Source organism: Hirundo rustica, chromosome 9, assembly GCF_015227805.2.
Source record: "Hirundo rustica isolate bHirRus1 chromosome 9, bHirRus1.pri.v3, whole genome shotgun sequence".
Lineage (NCBI taxonomy): Eukaryota > Metazoa > Chordata > Aves > Passeriformes > Hirundinidae > Hirundo > Hirundo rustica.
Genome location: NC_053458.1, coordinates 4,187,618 through 4,208,822, shown reverse-complemented (window position 1 = coordinate 4,208,822; position 21,205 = coordinate 4,187,618). Strand labels below are relative to the sequence as shown.

Here is a 21,205-nt window from a genome sequence, read left to right as displayed (position 1 = left end):
AATTTGATGTCTTCTGTGTTAGGAAATGCAGCAGCACGAAGCACCCGTGGATCAGTGTGACTCAGACATCCAAAGGAACATGAAATGTAGGATCACAACAGGTGATTTAATGAATGCTGTTTGGCATTGGGCTGCCAGGTTAGGTGGAAACATGAGACAGGGCTCTTACACCAAGGAACAGTTTGGCTCACAAGGAATTCTTACCCTTACATCGACTGCTTAGGGCTCAGGAAAATGCCTGCAAGTAAATGAGTACAAAGTCACCTCAGCCAGAAAACCAAGTATGCTTCTTTTTTGACCAGAGGGGAGAAATTAATGAACAGAAAGATCTGATGCCTTGGAGGCTGGGAAAAGATGGGGCCTGCAGGAAAACAACATGCATCCTCAGCTTTTAGAGCTGTTTCTAGAAGGATAAATCACAGAAAAAAACACATTAAAAAAAAAAAAATCCAAGTCATTAAAGGAACTGCATGCAAAAATCCCACCATGGAACATATAAATAAGAGCAGAGGAGCTACATTTTACCTGCAGTTGTTCATTCTCATCACTCACCTCACAGCTCAAGGCATTGAGACACAAACCCAAGGGCTTCCTTCAAACACCAAAGGCAGGTGGGCAGTTCCTCTCTCCTCCCCTTTCACCCCAGGGCTCAAACATCCACACGCTGAAACCCAGGAGCAGCAAAGCTGAAGTCAGAAGAAGGGAAGAAGCTGCCTGTAAGGTCTAGGGAAAAAAAAAAAAGAAAAAAAGAGATTATGAGTAATTACACATTTACAATGGCACTGGAAGAAGCTAATATATCTCGTGCTGAAGTGGGCAGCAGGAGAGTTGTGCAAGATGAGATAAGCAGCAAAAATGTACGTTTCTTAGTTAAACTAAAAGCTTAGAGGGTACAACAAAACACCGCAGTTCCACTCGGGTTTTAATGAATGGATTTTCCCTTCTTGCACGCTGACATACATTTGATATAGTTATTTATCCTATATATTTCTGGCGGCATATTTCCCAGGAGACCTTGTTTATCTCGCTCATAAGCACATGATGGATGTATGGCGCTTTGGATAAATGGTATCACAATCAGATATTTTTATGGATATAGGCAAACTGGGTTATTAACAAAGGAAGGGCAGAGAGGAACCAGCACGCAGAAGAAAATAGGAAATGATTGATGACAATACACCTGAGGTTGCAAGGTGTAGGCTCCAGATAACCAGCTAACAGGAGAGGAGATAAGGGCAGTGCTTGAGACAGAGCTGTTTTCTACCTCAGGGTCAATGTCACATCAGCTGCCCCAACGCCTGCATCCCTCTGAGCCTGGGAGTTTAGAGCAGGCAAAAATTCCCTGGCAGGAGCAGCTCGAAAATTGCTGCCTTCCCTTTTTATACAGCAGACTGCACAGGCACAGGCAGATACAAAACACTTAATCTCACCAGAAAAACCTGGAACAAAATAAACTCCAGGTTCTGGTGAGTTTGGGGAGGGACTGGTGTTGGTGGTGCTGCACTATCACGTCTGCCACAGTGGGACCTGTGGTGCTGCACTACAAACAAGTAAAAATACTTGTTTACATTGGTAATAACTACTGTATTCAACTCTAGCTTTTTGATTTACAGAAACAGGGGGTACCAAAATGGGATATAAAAGGATGATAAATCTGCAGGCATGATCTGACCTGGAATCTGGCAGTTGTGTTGGGTGCTCACTGGGCTCTTCAGCCACCAGGGTAGAACAAGGGGTTTGAAATCTGGGGACTGCCAATGCCTCTGCATGGCCTTTCCTGGGTTGATTTTCAATAAAACAACACCACCCATCCCAAAGTGGGAGAAACAGCAGCATGACAAAGTAATTTAGCAACACTGAGTTTGCAGCCCGGACGACGTTCCAGCCTCACAGGTGAAGTGTCTGTGTGATACAACACAACAAGGAGCACGTGAACCCAGGCTGGAAAGCAGTCCAGTTTCCCACTCCTGATGGAGACATGAGGGGTGGCAAGATTCCAGCAGTTTTTGTCCTGGGAAAGCTGGAGGAGGCAATTACAGCTCACTTGAAATACCTTTTGGAAGTTACCGAAGTCGTGGTACTCCAGCAGCAATTCCTTCAAGCAGGGAGGTGCAAACAAATACAGCCTCTCCGTGTTTATCCTCTTCTTTTCCTCAAGAAAACCCGTGAAAATACAACATGGGGGGGGTAAAATACAACCCTGAGATGAGTATCTTATGCAGAGGAATGGGCTGGAGCAGCAGAAGCAGGGCTGGACACGTGCACAGCCGCCTGCAGCCTCCCCGAGCCCTCACACGCGGGTGATTAATCTGAACCCACGCGGGCGGCGAGAGTTAGGAACACCGGTAAAGGATGGTACCAAAATTTAATGCCAACCAAAATGAAACAGTAAAAGCTTCAGCATGGTATTCTTTATTACCCTCCAGGTTTATAATAAATCATTAGTTAGGCGAATCAAAGCACAAAATCACAAGGACAAAGATGAAGTTATGTTCTTTATGGGAGGCTTCTAAGCCTACAGGCTGAATATTCAGCCACTGCTCAACTCATACTTCTGCCAGACTATCCTGATGATCTTGATGACCGTCAAATCTCTCCTCTCTTCCTCCAAAAAAAACACCCCAACCCAATTACACAAACTCAGGTGCTGTCACCACATTAAAAAAATCTGTGTTTTTCTGGTTTGGGAACAAGAGTCCCAAGTCAGGTCACTACACTTGGCTGTCCTTGCCACAGCAGTGCAGAGGCACCGCTGCTGTGTGTTTAACCAGCTGGACGATCAGGAAAGGTGGTTAAATTTACAAAAGCCACTTGACTCATCTGGGAAATGTACTCAATCAGATTACACCGACGATGCTCAAGAAGGGTAGGCAATGACACTGCAGTTTGTGTCCTCAGAGGTGAACCATGCTCAGGGTCCTCACCTCCAGAGCTTCTACAGAAGCCTTGCAAAAGACCTGCAGGAATATCCTACTTCACACAAGCAGTGACCTCTTTGACCATGACCCCAAAAAAAAAGAATCTCTTGGCAAATTTCCACCACACAAAAGATACTGCAGCTACAGAGCGGAAAAGGGAAATGTTTTGGGTTGGCAGCTAAATGATGAAGCCCATAATGAGCGCAGAGCCCTCTTGTTTTACATATGCAATGTGTTCTGCCTTTCTTAGAGCTGTCACAGAAGGCCTGTGGATAAGCGTGGAGGCGGCATGAGGGCTACAGCTAAATGCATGTTCCATTGTTCAGATGTCAGGGAGCCTGAGCTGCTCTCACAGGAATTGCATTCAGACAACGTCAGTCTGAAAGGAAAGCAACGGGCCACACCAGCCCACCATCACCAGCTCTGCTAAAAAACCCTCAGGAGAAGAGTTTGACCTTGCAGATGTTAGGAGACTCGCAGCCCTCACGAACAACTTTGCGCTGGTGGAATTTTTGGAGCAAAGCTATCGCTGGTTATTGTGCAGCGGGCCCAAGCAAATGTCTCTGCAAAAATCATCTACCACCAACAAAGCTGCAGGAGGCAAAGTCCCTGGAAGGAGCCAGGCTCATGAAATGGTGCTCAGTGTTCTAAAGTTCCTCTGTTGTTAGACCTGGACTGTGATGCACAGCTCCAGGGATGGTAATGACGGGCAAAACAATTTGTCTTTTTTCACAGTGAGCTCCCTCCGAGTTAGATGTCCCACCCTGGGTGGATCCAACAGCACCTGGAATGCTGGATTTCATGGGATCAGACTGATTAACCAGAGCTTTGTCTGGGGCAAACAGAGCTACTAAGGGCAGACCTCAGGCGATGTGCAGACAGCTTTTTCAAAATGTTCCATTTGTCCCAGGGAAGCTGAGGCTATCCCTGGAAGTGTCCAAGGCCAGGCTGGACAGGGCTTGGCACAACCTGGGCTGGTGGAAGGTGCCCCTGCCCATGGCAAGGATGGGAACAACACAATAAATTGGGAAAGCAGGGTAGTGAGGCACGGTGGCTCTGAATGTCACGTTAGATACCGCTGTGCTCATTGAGATTTAGGCTTCAATGTGCTGGATTTTGCTCCACATGACACAGCTGCCTTCACAGAAGCTGTGCATCAGTGCACACCCTGCTGCACGTGAGATCAGTGTCTCCTCTTATCTCGAGGGAACCTTCAGCAACAAGACGGCGTAATTTGAAATCATGCAGCTACCAAATACAGACAGAGATAAAGCTTGTCTCATTTAGCCCATTGCAATAAAGACAGGGAAAAAGGCAAAGTATTGAGGTCAGCAAGCACATTCAATCCCACGGGACAGCTGCACATCTCAAGGTGTGGCTCCTAACACCCTCCCAGCTCCTGGAGTCTTCTGATTTGGATGAGACCCACGGGCAGAGCGAGGCCAGCTCAGAAAGCCACGGAGGTGATGCCTTTCCAAGCAGTCTGCCCATCAGCTCCATGTGAGTTCCTACAGATTCCTTCTAGCAAGGAGCTGTCTCAGAGTCTGGCCCCGAGCAGGAGGAGCCACCATCCCGTGGGGCAGGGTTGTTGCACTGTCGCCTTCTTGTCCTCTGACCTCCTGAACACGGGGACCAGCTGGCCCAGCACCCCCAGTTCCCATTAACAGCAGCATCTGGAAAAGAAACAACAACAAAGCGGGAAAGGACCGTCAGAAACGAGCAGCTCCTTCCATGGGAGGAGCTGTCAGCTCCCATGAATCGCGTTTGAGCACAAACAGCTCTGCCCCAGTCCACATCACTAACAATATTCTGCAGTCATTAACAACGAGTGATTGTTTCAGAGATGTTAATTCCCTGTTAATTCAGCATTTCTGGTGTTTGTTCAAAATACACCTCAGGAAGAGACAAAAGGGAGGGAAGAAAAAGGCAATTAGCTTTATGTTTGCTTGAAGGATGTTTCTCTCTTTGTCTTAGTCCAAGCCTAGACAGGAAACAGACCAACTAAACTTGTCTCAGCCACATTTCGAGGTGGTAGGGGCAGTGTTAGCACTTCAGTGAACAACAGCCTGACTATTCAGCTTTCCCTCCACTGCTTTTCCTATTACACTGATTCTTCTGGACCCTGAGCATGTGAGTGACATAAATTCAAAATCCTGAAAATCATGGAGGCAACACGTAAAAGGAGGAAATAGGAGTGAGAAATGAAGTTAGAAGTTACAGTGTTGACAAATGGATGGATGTGAGCTTTGGGAGGGTTGGATGTGACTATGAGTGTGTAAAACAGACTGAAGTAAGGTGTCAGTGACTCCACCAGTCAAGGCTTCGTGGACTGGTGTAGAAACAGCCCCAAATTGACCCCTTGTTCAGTGAAATCTTGGCTCAAAGTGCATTTCAGCCTGGCTCGGTTTGGACACAGCCATGCAGAATGAGTAGCGGGTAAGGCTGTAAACAAAGCCAGTGATAAATGCAGTGCATCAAATTGTGGGTTGGTGCCAGAGCTCTGGGTGCCTGGGATCTGGTATTATTTAGCATCTAAATTAATGAGCTGGAAGAAGTAAACAAAATGATTAAATTCATAGATGATCCTAAACTAGAAGGAGTTAAGAACATCAGTCAGGAGACAGCAGAGACATACAGTGACCAAGAAGCATTAATAAATGCTTCAAAACAGCATAATAAGATTTTAAGATTAAAATGCATGGTAGCATATCTGGGGGAGAACAGTTTGCAGCATGCTGGCTTTTTCGAAGGGAAAAACTTAGGAAACAGAGCTGTTTCTCAAGGAGGAGACCCAAGGCTTTCCAGGGATTGTGAACTAGGCAAGAATTCCTATTTTGATACAATTGCAAGGCATGCACATGCAAGAACAAACCCAGCTCCTCAAGAGAGCACAGGAATTCAGAAGAGGGCAGGGAAAATACATCTGTGTCCCCTTTGCGGGGGCCCAGCTGGGTGCACTGGGCTGTCCCCCACTGCCTGGGGACAGGCAAGGCTGGCACCGCTCCCCACCCGTCAGCTGCCAGCCCTGGATGCTCCCAACACAGCTGGGATTGTCCCCTGGACTAGAGCTGGGTCCCTCTCACCTTTGCTCCTGCTGATCTCACAGGCAGTGCCGCTGGAGCCGAGGGGACACAAGCACTCACACTCTGTTCCTGAAAGCAAGCACAGATTGGGAATTACAGACCTGGAGCCATACTTCCCAGCAGGCATCCCCTTCTCTCCAGCACTTCATCTGCCGGGAGGGAGGGACAATGTCACAGTTCTTCTCCAGCGCTGAAGGGATCAATACCAATGAAGAGGGGAGCTGTGACTGCCCTGCGCCCCCTCTCACCTCCCCAGACATTATTCCTGCCCTGCAGCTCAACCTCAGACTGACTGGGGCAATTCCATGAGCCAGGGGACCACAGAGTCCCCTGGCTCTTCTCTGAAAGAGATCACAGAATCCTGAAGCGGTTTGAGCTGGGAGAGACCCTAAAGCTCATCCCATCCCACCCCTGCCATGGCCAGGGACACCTTCCACTGTCCCAGGCTGCTCCAAGCCCCGTCCAACCTGGCCTTGGACACTTCCAGGGATCCAGGGACAGCCACAGCTTCTCTGGGCACCCTGTGCCAGGCCCTCAGCACCCTCACAGCCAGGAATTCCTTCCCAGCATCTCATCAAACCCTGCCTTCCCTGCGGCCTCCTCTGGACTCACTGCGGCAGCTCCATGTGCTCTCAGAATTTGGGCTTTCAGACCTGGACACAGCACTGCAGGTGGGGTCTCTGGAGAGAGCTCTTGGTAAAGCTGACAAAGAGAAAACTACAGCACCAAGAAAGAGCAACCAGGACAGGAGTATCCTAACCTGGCTTTGTGGCGGAGGAAAAGCCCAATATCCCTGCTCTGGCTGCCCAGGGATGTGCATCCCATGTCAGGAACCAGGAGAAGAGTTCCCACTTAGGAAAATACATGGTCATTTAAAACCTTTGCTGAGAAGATCCTTAATGAAACACTAACCTGGACTCAGCTTCTACAAAGTTATTTAAACAGAGGTCACCATGAGACAAATGCTTGAAATGCTACAATCAGCTGGCTGGTACCTGAAGTGATCGTTCCTGCATTAGATAAAATTCCATGATAACAATTCTCATCAGGACTTTTGCAGATGCAGATTGAAATTAGGCACTTGACAAAATGGTCCCTTTGTTAGAAGCTCTCATCCCATCACATATCTCTCGTTTAGGCAGAGCAGTTTTCATTTAATTTGATTATTTTTTTCCCCTTCATTCTTTTAAATCACAGCCTGCTTACAGAGGAGGACAGCTTCTATCAGAAACAGGGGGAAGTGGTGATCACTGTGCTTGGCACTTACACAGTGCTTTTCATCTTCAAAACCCCTTTTACAAACACTAATTAATGCTGAGACGGTAGTCACTTCTCCAGGAGGATGGAAGCAATCTTAAAAGGAGGAGACTTAAAGATGTCAAGGATTTTTTTTTTTCATGTATAATTGAGAAGTAACAAATGCCTCTGTAAAACTGATGCAGATAATGGTCACCCCCATGACAAAGACACATCCCTTGACTTTACTGTCCTTACTTACCAGGACTCTACAAATGGAGCAATTGTAAAAACACAGAGTAATTCCCCGATAAAGAAACTACAGGAAAAACTAAAGAGCAGCTTGCTTGCCACGTGCTCCCCACAAATCCCCCAGCTAATTTCAATCCAGAGGGTATAAAAGAGGAGCAGGAACCCTGTACCTGTCAGGAAGGGGATGCCATTCCCATGGCATGGAGCACAGTGACAGGAGCTGGTCTCCAGCTGGAACTCATCCAGAGCCCGGCGCAGGTTCTCCTTAATTTTCATGGAATCAGCCACGTCAGAGGGAGTCACCAGCTCATACAGTGGCTCTGCCTAAAGGGAGGGAAGAAACTGGATCAATTCCCAAGCTCAAAATGCCGTGGACATGCCAAGGCTCGGCGGTGGCACAGCTGGAGGGGGAAATGGAGGCTGTGTGGTACAATCTCCAGGTTTCCCATTGCTGTCTGCTAAAACCTTGTGAACAGCAAGGCCACGATGTCAGGGATACTCCCAGGGATGCTCCCCTTGGTTTCCAACACCAGAGCACTTGGAAGCGTGTAAACAAAACACAGCAGCCAAACTGCTGGATAAGAAACAGGCTAAGTTGCACAGGAGTTCATGAAATCCTTTCTCATCCATTTTTCTGGTCCAGACATTTATAGATCAGACTTGCTCAAACTTGCATTTTCTGAGTGGTCTCTTACTCTGATTTTAAAAATGTCCCCTAAAAACCATCCACAAAAAACTCCTATAGCCAGACGCACCAGCCACAGGGATTCACATCAGCACTTCCACCTTCACCCCTCCTGCATTTTGAGGCTGGTTTCTACCCTTATGGAGCCCAGATCAGGGTTTCACTGCCTTCCAGAAGGGAGAGGATTTGATCTCCATCTGCAGATGGGGTCAGGGAGAGAAGACAAGGGTGTGCACAGCACAGTGAACGTGCAGGGACCCAGGAGACTTTGGCTCACTCCTTCATTTTCCTCCTGAGAACAAGGGAAAGTTAAAGTGGGGTGTCAATAGGGCCAGTCACCCACTACTGCCAGTGGAATGATACTTCCACGTGCCATCAGAGGATTCATCCCGAATTCCCATCCTCACTGCAGAGATGCTGCCATACAGGCCACACGCAGGAAGAAAGAAAGATCACCCTCCTGCTATGACAGGCTCAAACTGCAAGAACTAAAGGATGTTCCAATAAAAAATAAAAAAGCAGCTCATTTCCTGCTGCTGTACATCCACTCTTCATCAATTATCTGTGATCCATACTTTGCTTTTTGAATTCAGACCATACAAATGAGGAAATACACTAAGAGTGACCTGCCAAGTCCCTCCAGCAGATGATTTATGAACTGATTTGCTTTAGTTTTCCCTAACTAAGCATTCTTGGGCTGACATTTAGTCACACTCCGCTGGTACTTTTGATCTTCAAGCCCCGCAGGGATATTGGTATGGAAATGAAGACACCAAATCCAAATTACATCCGCCTGAGGTTTTTCACTGGGCAGCCTGGTCAGTGGTGCCAGGCAAGACAAAGAACACCTCAGTCCCTCATGGGAGGTTTTTCTGTGCGTGGGATTTGGCGCAGAGGGCTGAATTTCTCTTGTCTCCTGCCCTGAGACCTCCCAGTGCATTTCTGGAAGGGCAATCCACAGCGCACCAGGGGCTGCAGCAAGTGCCAGATGGGCACTGGCTCTGTTTCCAAATTGCTGATTTTTGCTTGCTTCACCTTCTTAGAATTCACCTCTTTATTGTGAAACAACCCCCTCTTACAAATGTAAAGATTTTTGCCTAAAATTGAAATTTCACGATGAAAAACAATGATAAATCAACCTCCACCTCTACCAGTCCAAACTCCTGTTTAAAAGGATGCTCTCTTGCACCTTTGTACTATTCACTCATTTTGACATTAAAGATGATGAGGCAGAATTGCTACACACTTCTGCTCGCTTTTTTTGCATTTCCAAAACTCTCCAGGACCAAAAATCCTTGACTCTTCAAAGCCTAACTCCTGTTTTTAAGGTCCAGCTAAGCTGCACAAACATCCAGGCATGCACAGTGAAACACCTGACCTTCTGAACCAGAAAGAATTGTGACTGGCCCTCACAGAAGTTGATAAACATCAAGGGAAATAGAAGTCCTTATAAAATATATGCTGTCAGATACAATTTTTGGTAAGTTATACGCTGTTAAAGCGTGGTGGATCATCTGATCTGCCTGGCAGGCAGCAAGAAATGACATCTGCACGGCCAAGTTAAAGGGTTAAAGCTGTTTACTTTGTGTATTTCCAGCCACAGTCCCTTCTAAACATCACACCTTGAGTACTCACTTCCAGAAGCTATGCTGCACAATAAGGTCTGCTATTCCTGTTTTTTTTTTTTAAATTCTCTAAATCCTGTTTATTTAAACACAGAGCTCTCCAAGGGGCTCAGCTGGGGCTGGAGGGAGTGGAGGGTGCAGTACCTTCAGCTTTATGATCTCAGGGTTGTACTGCACAGCATCTCCCCACTGCTGCAGGAGCTGGGCCGTGGGCAGGTCCTTGTGGGCCAGCGTGGCGATGTCTTCACTCGCTCCACCACGGACCAGCGCCACAAAATCCTCCACAAACTTCTTCCTGGCAGTGCTGTCTGCAAAGAAATGCACTCAGAGCTCAGCTCTGCCCATGCCGTGTCTTCGTGGGCTGCAGTTATCAGCTCACAGCAGAAATGCTCCCATACAGGACCCGTCCCACTCAGAAGGCAAAGGAGAAAGGCCACAAGTGTTGCTGGCCTGGTTTCCTGCCGAGTGTGCCCTGTTTCCCCGTCCTGCACCCTGCACCCCTGCCCTCAATTCCTTCTCCATGGTTTTAAGCTCACAGGTCCCTCCACAGCCTGATGCTCCTCACCACCAGGAACTTCCCCAGGCCTCCTCCACGTATTTCCAGGTGCACACCCCAGCTCCCCATGTCCCCAGAGGCTCCCACAACACCCTCACTTCCCTGTTTTCCCCATCAGGATGCAGAAAGAGGGGTGCTGGGTTGCCCTGCTGAGAGCCGGGGGTTGATACTTAACACAGTGGGTGGGTGATGGTTGATCTGTCCCTGCTCCTCCTTGGGATGCTGAGCAGATATTTACTCCCTCCACAGAAAATCTTAGAAAAACCCCAAGCTCTGAGACATTTCCCCCCTCTGTTGAGCCTGGCTGGGGTTAGCCAGCAGACTCAGAAGTGGCTGTGAGGGAGTGGGGAAATATCTCAGGCAGGCAAGATCACAAAATCTTCCATTCACTGTGACAAAGAAATGAAGTGGCAGAAGTGTTTCATGCTTACCTCCAATCTCTTTCAAAAGGGCTTTACAGCCAGCTGAATCTACTCCAAGCCCCACAGAGAATTTACCAAAATTCACACCGATGTTAAAGCCCTTCTGCGCACATTTCTGGACATTGCTCAGAGTAAAACCTTAAATACACAAAAATTTGTAAGGTTTTAACACAACTGTTCCAAGTTTTATGTCCACGTACACAGAAATTGAGAGCTGAGAAGTATTTTTGCTTTAGGAAAAGAAAAAAAAGATATGATGAGGAAGGTTATTTCTTGAGGTTTTTTGATACTTAACAGAACCGTATGAAATGAAATCTCTGTGTTTTACAGAGCTCTGAAGCCAAGTGGAAATGCCAGGTAAATGCTGGAAGAGGAGGATTTTAGTCACCCACCCAGCTGTACTGGGTTAAGCAGAGCTGCAGTGGGTAGGAAAATAGTGGATGCCTAACCACAGACTACCCACCCCCCCTCCCCATCCCCAGGATCCAGGTTTTTCAAGAGGAATAAATGAAAACCTGAATTCTCAGACTGGACCTACAAAACCCTGCTGAGAACTTACAGCCCAGTTCAGCACTTGTGTGAAAATGTTGTCATTGCTGCAGGATCCTGATCTGGGCCGGCAGGCACTGAGCATTTTGAAGCAAACAGTAACACACTTTAGTTCAAACAAACATGGCTTGTGATGGGCCCCCAGCAATGGCTGAGAAACTGGGAAACTCTGTTAGAATCAGAGTACCTGAAATGTGAATCTGAATTCTGCCCCTCTCTCTGACTCTGTGGTATGGAACTCCAAGAACAAACAAACAGAGTATTACACAAAGCAGAGCCCAGCAAATGCCTCTGCACACAGACAGCAGAGGCAGTTCCTCACTCCCCTGCCAATGAATAAATAATTGAGAGTGCAGCTATTGATTAATGTCACACTGCTCGCTCTGTCCTACACAACAATCATCATTTCTCACAACAAAGAGCCAGAGTCAAAGAGCAGGAGCAATGTCAGGCTCAGGAGTCACCCAGCAAATTATTTACTGTTTCCTACGTGCTGGAAAAGCTCTCCAGGCTAAAGGTGTTTCAAAACTGCCATTTGAAAGGCAGTGGAAAAAGAACTGGGATGAAGGTTTTCAAAGCCAACAGAAGTGTTAAAATCCACGATTCTCATTCATCTCAACATCTTGTCAGCCTCTAAAACGTGTTGTCTAAAATGCTTGCCACAGGGCCTTTCTTTGTGAACTAAATCCAGCCCACGATGCTGAGCACACCTCGAAAACCTCTTTATTCACTGCCAATGAGCACCTCTACTCCCACATTTCCTGCAGGATCTCCCTGAGATGCTGTTGACTCCTTCTCCCATCACCTCCCTCTCCTGCCCTCAGAGCTGAGCCGTCCCTGTGTGCCTGCAGGGAGGCTTTCCCACCCAAAATCCGTCCCCAAAGCCCCTTCCCCACCACCAGATGCGCGTACCCGCCTCGCGGAGCTCGTCGCTGTTCATGACCAAAGTGTATTCGTAGATGCCTCCCACAGTGGCCTCCTTGATGAAGTGTGTCCCAAAATCCCTGAAGAGCTCCCGGTATTCCCCGTAGCTGTACTCGGTGGGGAGCTGCCGGAGGCGCTGCAGGAACTGGTGATGCAGCATCAGGGCTCGGGGCTTCATCCTGTAAACACCGACAGCCAGCTCGGAGCGGGCGTGGATGAACTTGCTGGACTGCAGGAAAGGCACAGGAGGATCCAGGAGGAGTCAGGGATGTCATTCTCATGCCAATGTGGATTTGTTATTTGCAGGCGAACAATCAGCGCTGGTCGGGATTGATTGATTGACTGATTGATTGATTGATTTCACAGTTTGGAAGTGGAAATGTCCTAACTAACTTTTGCAAAAGCAAAATTTTTAGTAGTAAAAGTTCCTGAGAGGCAGGGCATGGCTGGGGCATGGCAGGGTCCAGGTTCTGATGTGGCACATCCAGAACACAAGGACACCTCAGCACCCCGCAGGACTGCTTTACCCCTAATAAAACTTTCCCCCTCACAAGCTCTCTCCTGGAAAGTTCTGACATCTGAAACAATGATTTGTACGGGAAATGGTCATTCTCTGCCTGAGCCAGGTCTATATTTGTATTTCACAGAATATGCCCTCATCAAAACTGAAAGGAAAAAAGAAAACACAAACACTCTCTCTCTTTCTCTCTCTCTCCCTCACACACACATATTTATATGTTTCTGAGTAGATAGATACGTAAACATGGATAATTTTTTTTCTCTCCCCTTTCTGGCATAAAAGTCTGGAACAGAAAACGTCTTCCATTATGTTCAAAGGATTTTGGGTTCAGTTGTCTGGGCCAGCAGGACAAGCACATCAGGGAGGGATCAGTATAGAATGATGCAGCTTAAATAATAAAAACAGGACTTAATGTTTGGTTTTCTTTATGGATATCTGTTGCAAGTGCTTCTCATCAGCCTCTGATCTTGTTGTGAGAAATTCCACTATGCAGGAAGCAAAGGCAAGGAATAATTTGCCATTCCTGAGTACACTTTATACTGAAAACACACAGAGATTGCTGATACTATTACACCACTGATATCAGCTGCCTTTGTTTATAGCAATAACAGCTTAAAAAAAAGAAAAGAAAAATTATACCAGTTGTAGGAGTTTTAGATTCAAGTTGAACAGGCTTCTTAGTTTCAATTTCTCACTGCAAATATTCAAAGGTGGATGTCCAGGGGGGCAGTGGACAGACCACTCTGAGAACCAGAGAATACCCACAGCTGGAAGGGACCCACAAGGATCACTGAATCCTCTCAAAAAGTTGTGGCTGATTTTCACAGGTCAAGCATTCCAGATCCTGGCTGAGAGCTGAATGGAAAAGCTCCTGGATGTTGCAAACACAAAGGAAGGCATTGTGGGGATAGTCAAGACTTGAACAAATGGCAGAATCCAGTTGGGGAAAGGATTTGATTTATCCCAGTGCTGGCTGCTGACCTGAGGAGGAGCCTCAAACCAACACACACACACACTTACAGGGAACATCTTAGCAGGGAATTAAGTGGAGCAGTGCTTACACTTGATGAAAATCTTTTCATCCTCCGCATGAACTTCTTGAACCTCATGTCATTTGAACTGTAACCAAGTTCAAACACTTTTGGTATTTTTATACCGATGCTGAAGCTTGTCTGTGAAGCTTTTGCCTTCAGGACGCTGCTTTCATAATTTGAGTAGGAGTCATATTCAGTCATTGTAAATTCATATTTGCCTTTGGTCTAAACAGAAAGGAAAAACAACACGTCTCATTTCCTGCACAGTGATTGTACACCTGAAGCGTGGGGAAGAAATGCAGACACAAATATGCTTGTGAATTAATGCTTGCACTTTGAAGATGAAAAGCCTTGTATAATTGCAAAGCACTATTATTATTAACACAGGTACTTCAAGAATACTGGATTTACAGCAGCAGGAAAGCTCCTATCTCCTATTCTATTCTTTCTCCTCCATACTGCAAGGTCCTCAGGCTTTCACTTAATACGTCAATCTTATGCAAAGAAGGTGAAATCTTAAACACAGGCATCAATTAAAGTACAAATTCTGAAAGGAAAAGGTTTCCTAGTGGGCAACATTCAAAAACATAATGTCAACAGAAGTACTAAGGTCAAATATATAATATTTGAAATACAGTTTTGATGCAGGATGGGAATAAGTTTTCACACAAAGCATGTGATGTGCTCAACGTCGTGGAGGGCGTGGGGTATGAGGGTGTTGTAGAATAGGGTAAAAATCAGCCTGATCCTATTGGGTGTTTTTTTTTTTTTACAAAATGATCCAGCAATGAAGCTTTGGGCACTAAATGCATTGGAACATGTGTGTGCAAGTCCACCCGCAGGCAGATCTGGCACGTACCTCTGGTGTGTAGCTTTCCACGTTGTACGGCTTCCTGAACCTCGTGTCCGTGATGTAATGGGGAGAACATCCCCCAGCGTAGTACCTGTGATCAAGGACCAGCCCTTCCAAGCTGTTTGTGAAGATGTTCAACCTGTGGGTGAAGCAGAACAGCAGTATTTTATGGCATTTTATTAATTCAGAGCTAAACACTAAATGCCTTGGCTGGGAAAGGCAAAGGATTTTTTTGTTTGGCCACGGGCTCTTTGTTTTACACTTCTTTATTTTAAGCCCCAAAAGAAAGCTTGGGCTCTTCCACTGTCCAACCAATCCAGGTGCTGCAGGAGAACCCGACTAAATGAGGAAGCAAAAGACAGGGTTGAATTTTGACACCTGATGAATATAAATAGCAATTTTCATCCCCCAGCTGTGAATGACACCAGTGTTGCTGCCACCAGCACTGGCAGCTTTGTGGCCTTTGCTGGAACTCTCCAGGAAGAGCAGAACAAACTGGATCAGCCAAATCCCCACCCCACCAGGCTGCTCACCCTGAGCATCTCCAAATATCCACAGCATCCATCAGAACCTTCAAAGGCAGGTTTGCCAATTCATGCCATAAATCCAGACTGATTTTTAATTCACACTTCTTCATTCTGGTTCATCAGCCAAAATCTTTGCCAGGTTGGCCAAGGGTCAACCAGAGGCCAGTAGATAACAATAAAAATTTTTGGGGAACAGGAAAAGAGGTACTCAAGCAACAGCTGAACTAATCCTTGAAACCACAGGGAGCTTTCCCTTGATTTCAGTGGATGATGCACAGACACCTTAACCTGTCTGCTCCAAGAAAGGGTGCAGCACTGCATTTTGTGGAGATAAGGAGATGAAACCCCATCACCCGCTTCTCCCATGGCTGCTGGTGGGATGGAACTTCATCAAAAGAACCCAACCAAAAACAATCAGTGCTCCAGGACTCTGCTGGGTCTGCCTCTCCTGATTTTGGGGAGAGAGGCTTGCATGATAATGACTCTGAAGCTGTAAAAAAATTAACTCTAATTTTAGAACGATCTGGGGAAAAAAAAAGGGAAGTCCACTAAAAGCAAATTAGTGAGCAAATGTAGCTTCAAAGAGATGAGAAGCATGTTCCTATAATTGTCCAACATTATTTTTAATTTTGATTAAACCCAGAAGTACAAAGCATTAGCAATGACATGTGCAGCAGCCATATCTCCAGAGAATAACGAGAAAATTATATTTTCTCCTTGCAATATGATTTTCCCTCTTCTTTTTTATAATGTAAAAAGCAATTTTTTCCCTGCAGAGTAAGAAAAAACCCCTCTTTTCACACAGTCTGATCTTACAGAAAGTTGTCACAATCTTAGCCTGCAAAAGCTGAATCAATTCAGACTTAGATTTTAATCCCCACAGAGCTGCTAATATGCAGGTTTACCCTACCCCACTCACACAAAGCAGAAAAATTCCACCACCTCTCAGTGTCACAGAAGAAATCAAAGGGATTGTGAACACCCTTCCCCCTCCCCACCAAACTAATACAGGGTGTAAGAATGCAAACCCAAGGAATCGTGGAATGATTTGGGATAGGAGGGACCTTTAAAGGTCATTCAGTCCCATTCCCTGCCATGGGCAGGGACATCTTCCTCTATCCCAGGTTGTTCCAAGCCCCATCCAGCCTGGCCTTGGACACTTCCAGGCATGGGACAGCCACAGCTTCTCTGGGCACCCTGTGCCAGGGCCTCACCACCCTCACAGGAGAGAATTTATTCCCAGTACTCCATCTAACCCTGTCCTCTGGCAATGGGAAGCCATTCCCCCTCGTCCTGTCCCTCCAGATCCTTGTAACTCATCTCCCTCCATTTTTCTCGTTGACTCCCTCAGGTTCTGAAAGGCTGCAATGCGGTCACCCCAGAGCCTTCCCTTCCCCAGGCTGAACAATCCCAATTCTCTCAGCCTTTCCTCTTAGCAGAGCTGCTCCATCCCTCTGATCAACTTGGTGTCTCCCCTCTGGACTTGCTCCAACAGCTCACTGTCCCCCAGGCTCTGGATCAGATTCCTGGATCCCAGCTCACTCCTGGATACAGCAACTGCTCCAGCTTTTCTCTGTTCAATGTCCGCAGTCACACTGGAGCATTCTCAGCCTTAAGTAAGAGAGCACCTCACCAAAGCCACAGGCTTACCCTTTAGCCAGATTCTCTATTCCCCAGTACTCTTCCATCTTCTGGTCACATTTCCTGAACACTTTTTTGCAGTTTTTCTCATCTGACTGGTCCCCACAGTCATCATCCCCATTGCAGAGCAGCCTCCGTGCAATGCATCTCCCTAGGAGGGAAGGGGAAAGTCACTCATAAAACAGCCTGTGATCACACACCCTGACATGGAGTCTGGGAGCAAAACAGAAAATTCCTGGAATGAATGGTTCAAATCTAGCTGGGAAAAAAATAAAATTCTTCTCTATCTGCATGGATTCCTGAAGTCCATCTGCTCAGTTTCACTCAAAAGCGTTATAATCTTAAAACTCCTTGCTCATCTTAGGGAAAAAACCCACAATAAGTATATATCTACATAAAGAAAATAGAATGTTTTTTGGTAATTTTTTTTCATTTTCCGAGGATGAAACATGTTGTTTCAGCAGGCCTTGTATATGGTATTATTATTTTTTTTCTCTTCCCATGTCCAGAGTTACTGAATGTTTTCAGTCTCACCAAAACACTGAAAGATGGAGAGCAGAGGGTTCTCCCTTAGTGCTGAGCTCCCGTTGCTGTCACTCCTGCTACAGATTTTACTGATCTAACCAGGTTATAATTTCCTATTTGGAGATTCCAGACATGGCTAATAGACTCACTCAAAGCCACTGACACAAACACAAGCACGGAAGGAGCCAGGTCAATTCCTGGCACTCCTCTGGACCAGCAAACTCCTGTAGGAGCACAAAGATCAGCACAGTGGCATTGGAAGTGACACCTGATTATGTGAGCAGCACCACTCCCCAGCCCCCGGCCCCTCACCTGTAACTGCACACACAAACCCATCACACCGAACTCTGCTCCTGCAAGGGCTGCTCGTGACACACTCCTCAGCTTCTCTGTCAGGGTAATCACAGGGGTCTCCACTGAACTGAGAGGGCTGTTCCAGGCGGGCAAATCTGTACTGTGAGGAAATAAAAAATACTGACTCAAGTGCACAGAAACGGTGAATTTTACGCCCCTCTGGTTGAAAAACAAACTTGGTGTCGCGGAGATCTGCTCTAAGCGCACTCTGTCGTATTAAAAGAGAAAAGTGTCAGCACAGAAGTGTGATGCTGGTAATTTGCCTCGTTTCAAAGGTTTCTGATCTGAGACAGTTTTAATTTTACTGAGGAAGGGTTGAGGATTGGGAGGGGTGAAGGAAAGTTTGCTTTTCTCTGACAGTTTGTTTAAATGAGCCTGACAGTGCAGTGTGGGACTTTGCAAAAGTAAGGAAGGATTCAGTTCCATCTCCTCTCTTTCAATTAGTGCTGGTAACAACATCCCTTGTTATTTTCTGTCAGTGTATTTACTTGTCCCTCTGTATCATTAGGGATTTTTTTCCGCCCACAACACTGCTGTGAAGCAGTCAATTACTCTGTCCAATATGTTAGCCCTCCTTTTTTCCCCAGCTTCTGAGATTAACTCTTTGATACGAAGCTTCACTCCCCGCCCCCCCCAACTCCCATCACTGGTTATTTCTGCTTAAGCCTGGGAACAGCTTCTCCAACTTGTTAGCAGAGGTTTCTCTAGCAACAGGGATTTTGCTCTTCATGCTGTTGGGATCATTACTTTCATTTGATGGGGCTTCTTGGGTGGAAAATTCTGGCCGGCAGACAAGAAAAAGCATCTTAATCCTCAGAGGCACTGAGTGCCTCCAGGTCCCACAGGGCACCATTAGTGGGGAAGGTGACTCGCACTGATGGTGGAAGGGCAGGACTGTTGGACAGTCCCTGCAAAGCCTGGCCTTACACCTCCTCAGGACAGTGAGGCACCCTGGAAAGCACTGGAATTACTGGGGGTGGAGAGCTGAAGAGCTAAAAGCCACCTGAAAGCAAAACCCACAGTCTCACCCTACAGGGCTTTCCTCAGAGCCCCCCTCTGTTTGCCCAACCCCACGGACAAAAACGCTCAAAGGAGGTCCCACCTCCTGGTTTCTCGGTGGCCCCCAGACCTCAGACACTCACCCTCTTCTTCTGGCAGGGGTCACACTTGCTCCAGGAGGACCAGGCAGAGAGGACACAGTCACGGGGTTGCGGCGGTGCAGTCACGGAGCGGGAGCGCCTGTCCCTGGGGCTCGGGGACTCCTGGCCACTGTGCCCAACAACACCAGAGCTTCAGGCTGTGAAACTGTGAGCTGGGGAGGACCTGGCACCTCAGCCTATGCCTGTGTGAAGCCACCAAGGAGAACTAAAACTCACCATGCCTTGCACCCAGCCTCTGGATTTCAGTCCTCATCCTGATGGCATTGATTCCACTGGCACCGATTCTGTATGAAACCTCATGCACACTCCAGTGGGACACCAAACCCATGGAAACGAAACCCATGGTCCACCAATCTGGGCTTCACCTCAAGCTCTGCAAGCACCACCACCAGCTGCTGCCCTCGCTCTGTGGCTCCAAGCTCAGATACCTTCATGACAAACATCAGTCCCAAGGAAAGGCCTGGCCTGCCCTCAGCATTTCTGAAAACCAGGCTGAAGTGTCTCTCTTTGCCCAGCAGCCTGATTTTTCCCCAAGCTGGCCAAAGCCACTAGTCTCAGATTCTATTCTCGGTTCATGAGTCATTAACCCATTCATCCCTTTCAACCCAGTAAGGAACCTGGACCCCAAGTGTGAGCCTTTAGTCTTCACCCCAGCCAGTCTCTCACTCTCTCACGTGACAGCTGTCTCCAAGGTTTCCACAATGCCACAGTTAAAATGCTGCCTCCTCTTTCGGTGGATTCAGGATTTCTGATTAAATCCTTGTCCCGGACAAATGCTCCCTTGTTGCACCTCCTTCAAGTGGGGAGCTTTAGTAAAACGTTGACAATTAGTTTCTTTTCATACTCAGTTTGACAAGGAAACTACCACAGTGATGTTCCCAATTCTTCCACCCTGACAAGGAACAGCATCAGCTGAAGCTTTAAGCATGATTTAGTGCCTGGCATGGGGTTCCCATTATAGCATATTAAAAATCACATGGAATAAAGGAATTACAAAACCTCATCAGCTTGCTGAGGCATGAAATCAAAGCTCAAAGTTCTGAGAACAGTGCAAAAAATATAGCTAGATTGGAAAGATTACAAGATGCAGCTCTCAGAAACAGCAAAATCTATTACACCAGCAGAGAAAGGAGCAGCTCTCAGCCACATTCTCACCATTTCTGCACTTGGAACAAACAACCCCCTGTGCGCCCAGCGCTCTGTGGGGCAGCCAGCACGGGAGGAGGCTGCATGTTCCAACAATTCCACGTTACAACACGAGCGTGGCAATTTGTCAGCTCCAATTTATCACCAGGACCGCTCCTCTGAAGGCGCAAAGCGCTGCCCTACGCCGACTTCAGAGCGACGCCTTTTGCCACTCATCAGAGACGCAGAAATCACTCACGACAGCAATTACGATAGAGCACCAGAGCCTGTGCTGAGCCTGATGGTTTCTCATGTCCTCCCGTGCGTGTGGCTTCAGAAGCTCTCACTCACCCCAAGCCGTGAGCAGACTGGGTGCCCAGCACAGCACAGAGCAGCAGCAGCAGCTGGACGGGGCGCGGAGCGCTCATCGCGCCGAGGAACCGCCGGCGATCCCACACCGCCAACACCCCCACCCTGTCTGCCGTGGGGGCTCCAACAGGGTTCAAACACACAAAAAAGAGGAACTGCTGAGCTGCTCTGCCACCCTGCAAACAGCAGGTGACCCAGCACCTGGCAGGCTCGCAAGGTAAACGCTGCAGCTGTTAGCACACGGCTCTCCCCAGGCGAGCGGGGAGGGGACAAAGCTCTGCCCAGGAGCAGTTTGCGCTTTTCATTTGCAATGCTCCTTTCGAGGCACGGGGAAGATGAATATTTCAACGAACGAAACATATTTGAGTCTTGGCAAGAAGGAAGTGATAAGTAAACTCAAGTCGGCTTTCTAGGAATAGAGTGCAGAATCATTTATTTATTGCTGCTTTTCATGTCTGTCTTCCAGAGGAAGGTCAGACACGAGGCACAAGCACTTTTTCTCGTGCCTTAGGGAAAGCCTTATCCCCGAGAGTGCCCTTCCCTGTCTCTCCTGCTGCTGGGGAGGACAAGAGCCCCAGCCCTGGCTGGGCCATTCCAGAGAGATTCTCTGCTCCACACACCCAGACTCTTGAGCCCGTGAAAGCAGGACCTGTCAGGGTATGAAATGCAATATTCTCTTGCTACTACACTGAGTTACTCCCTTAAATGGGCCAGACTGGGCTAAGAACTTACCATGGGCTGGCTGCCATCAGTTCAGCTGGGTTTTCAAAGGCAGATCAAGACAGAACCTGGAAGAGTTTTTCTTTGGTTGCCTGTTGAGCCTTCACATCCTGCTGCTCCTCCCTCC

The 21,205-nt window shown here is 47.4% G+C and overlaps 1 protein-coding gene across 1 annotated transcript; it reads right to left on the bottom strand.

Annotated features, from left to right (window-relative positions):
• Positions 1-4,439: 4,439 nt before the first annotated feature.
• On the bottom strand, positions 4,440-20,417 carry C8B (complement C8 beta chain). The gene is made up of 12 exons (XM_040073082.2): positions 20,341-20,417; positions 18,847-18,973; positions 17,663-17,804; positions 16,835-16,976; positions 14,664-14,796; positions 13,832-14,029; positions 12,239-12,479; positions 10,787-10,915; positions 9,944-10,107; positions 7,660-7,813; positions 6,002-6,070; positions 4,440-4,591 (listed from the first exon to the last, which is right to left on the bottom strand). Exons 1-12 carry the CDS (start codon positions 20,415-20,417, stop codon positions 4,440-4,442), a joined length of 1,728 nt encoding a protein of 575 aa, XP_039929016.1.
• Positions 20,418-21,205: the final 788 nt, after the last annotated feature.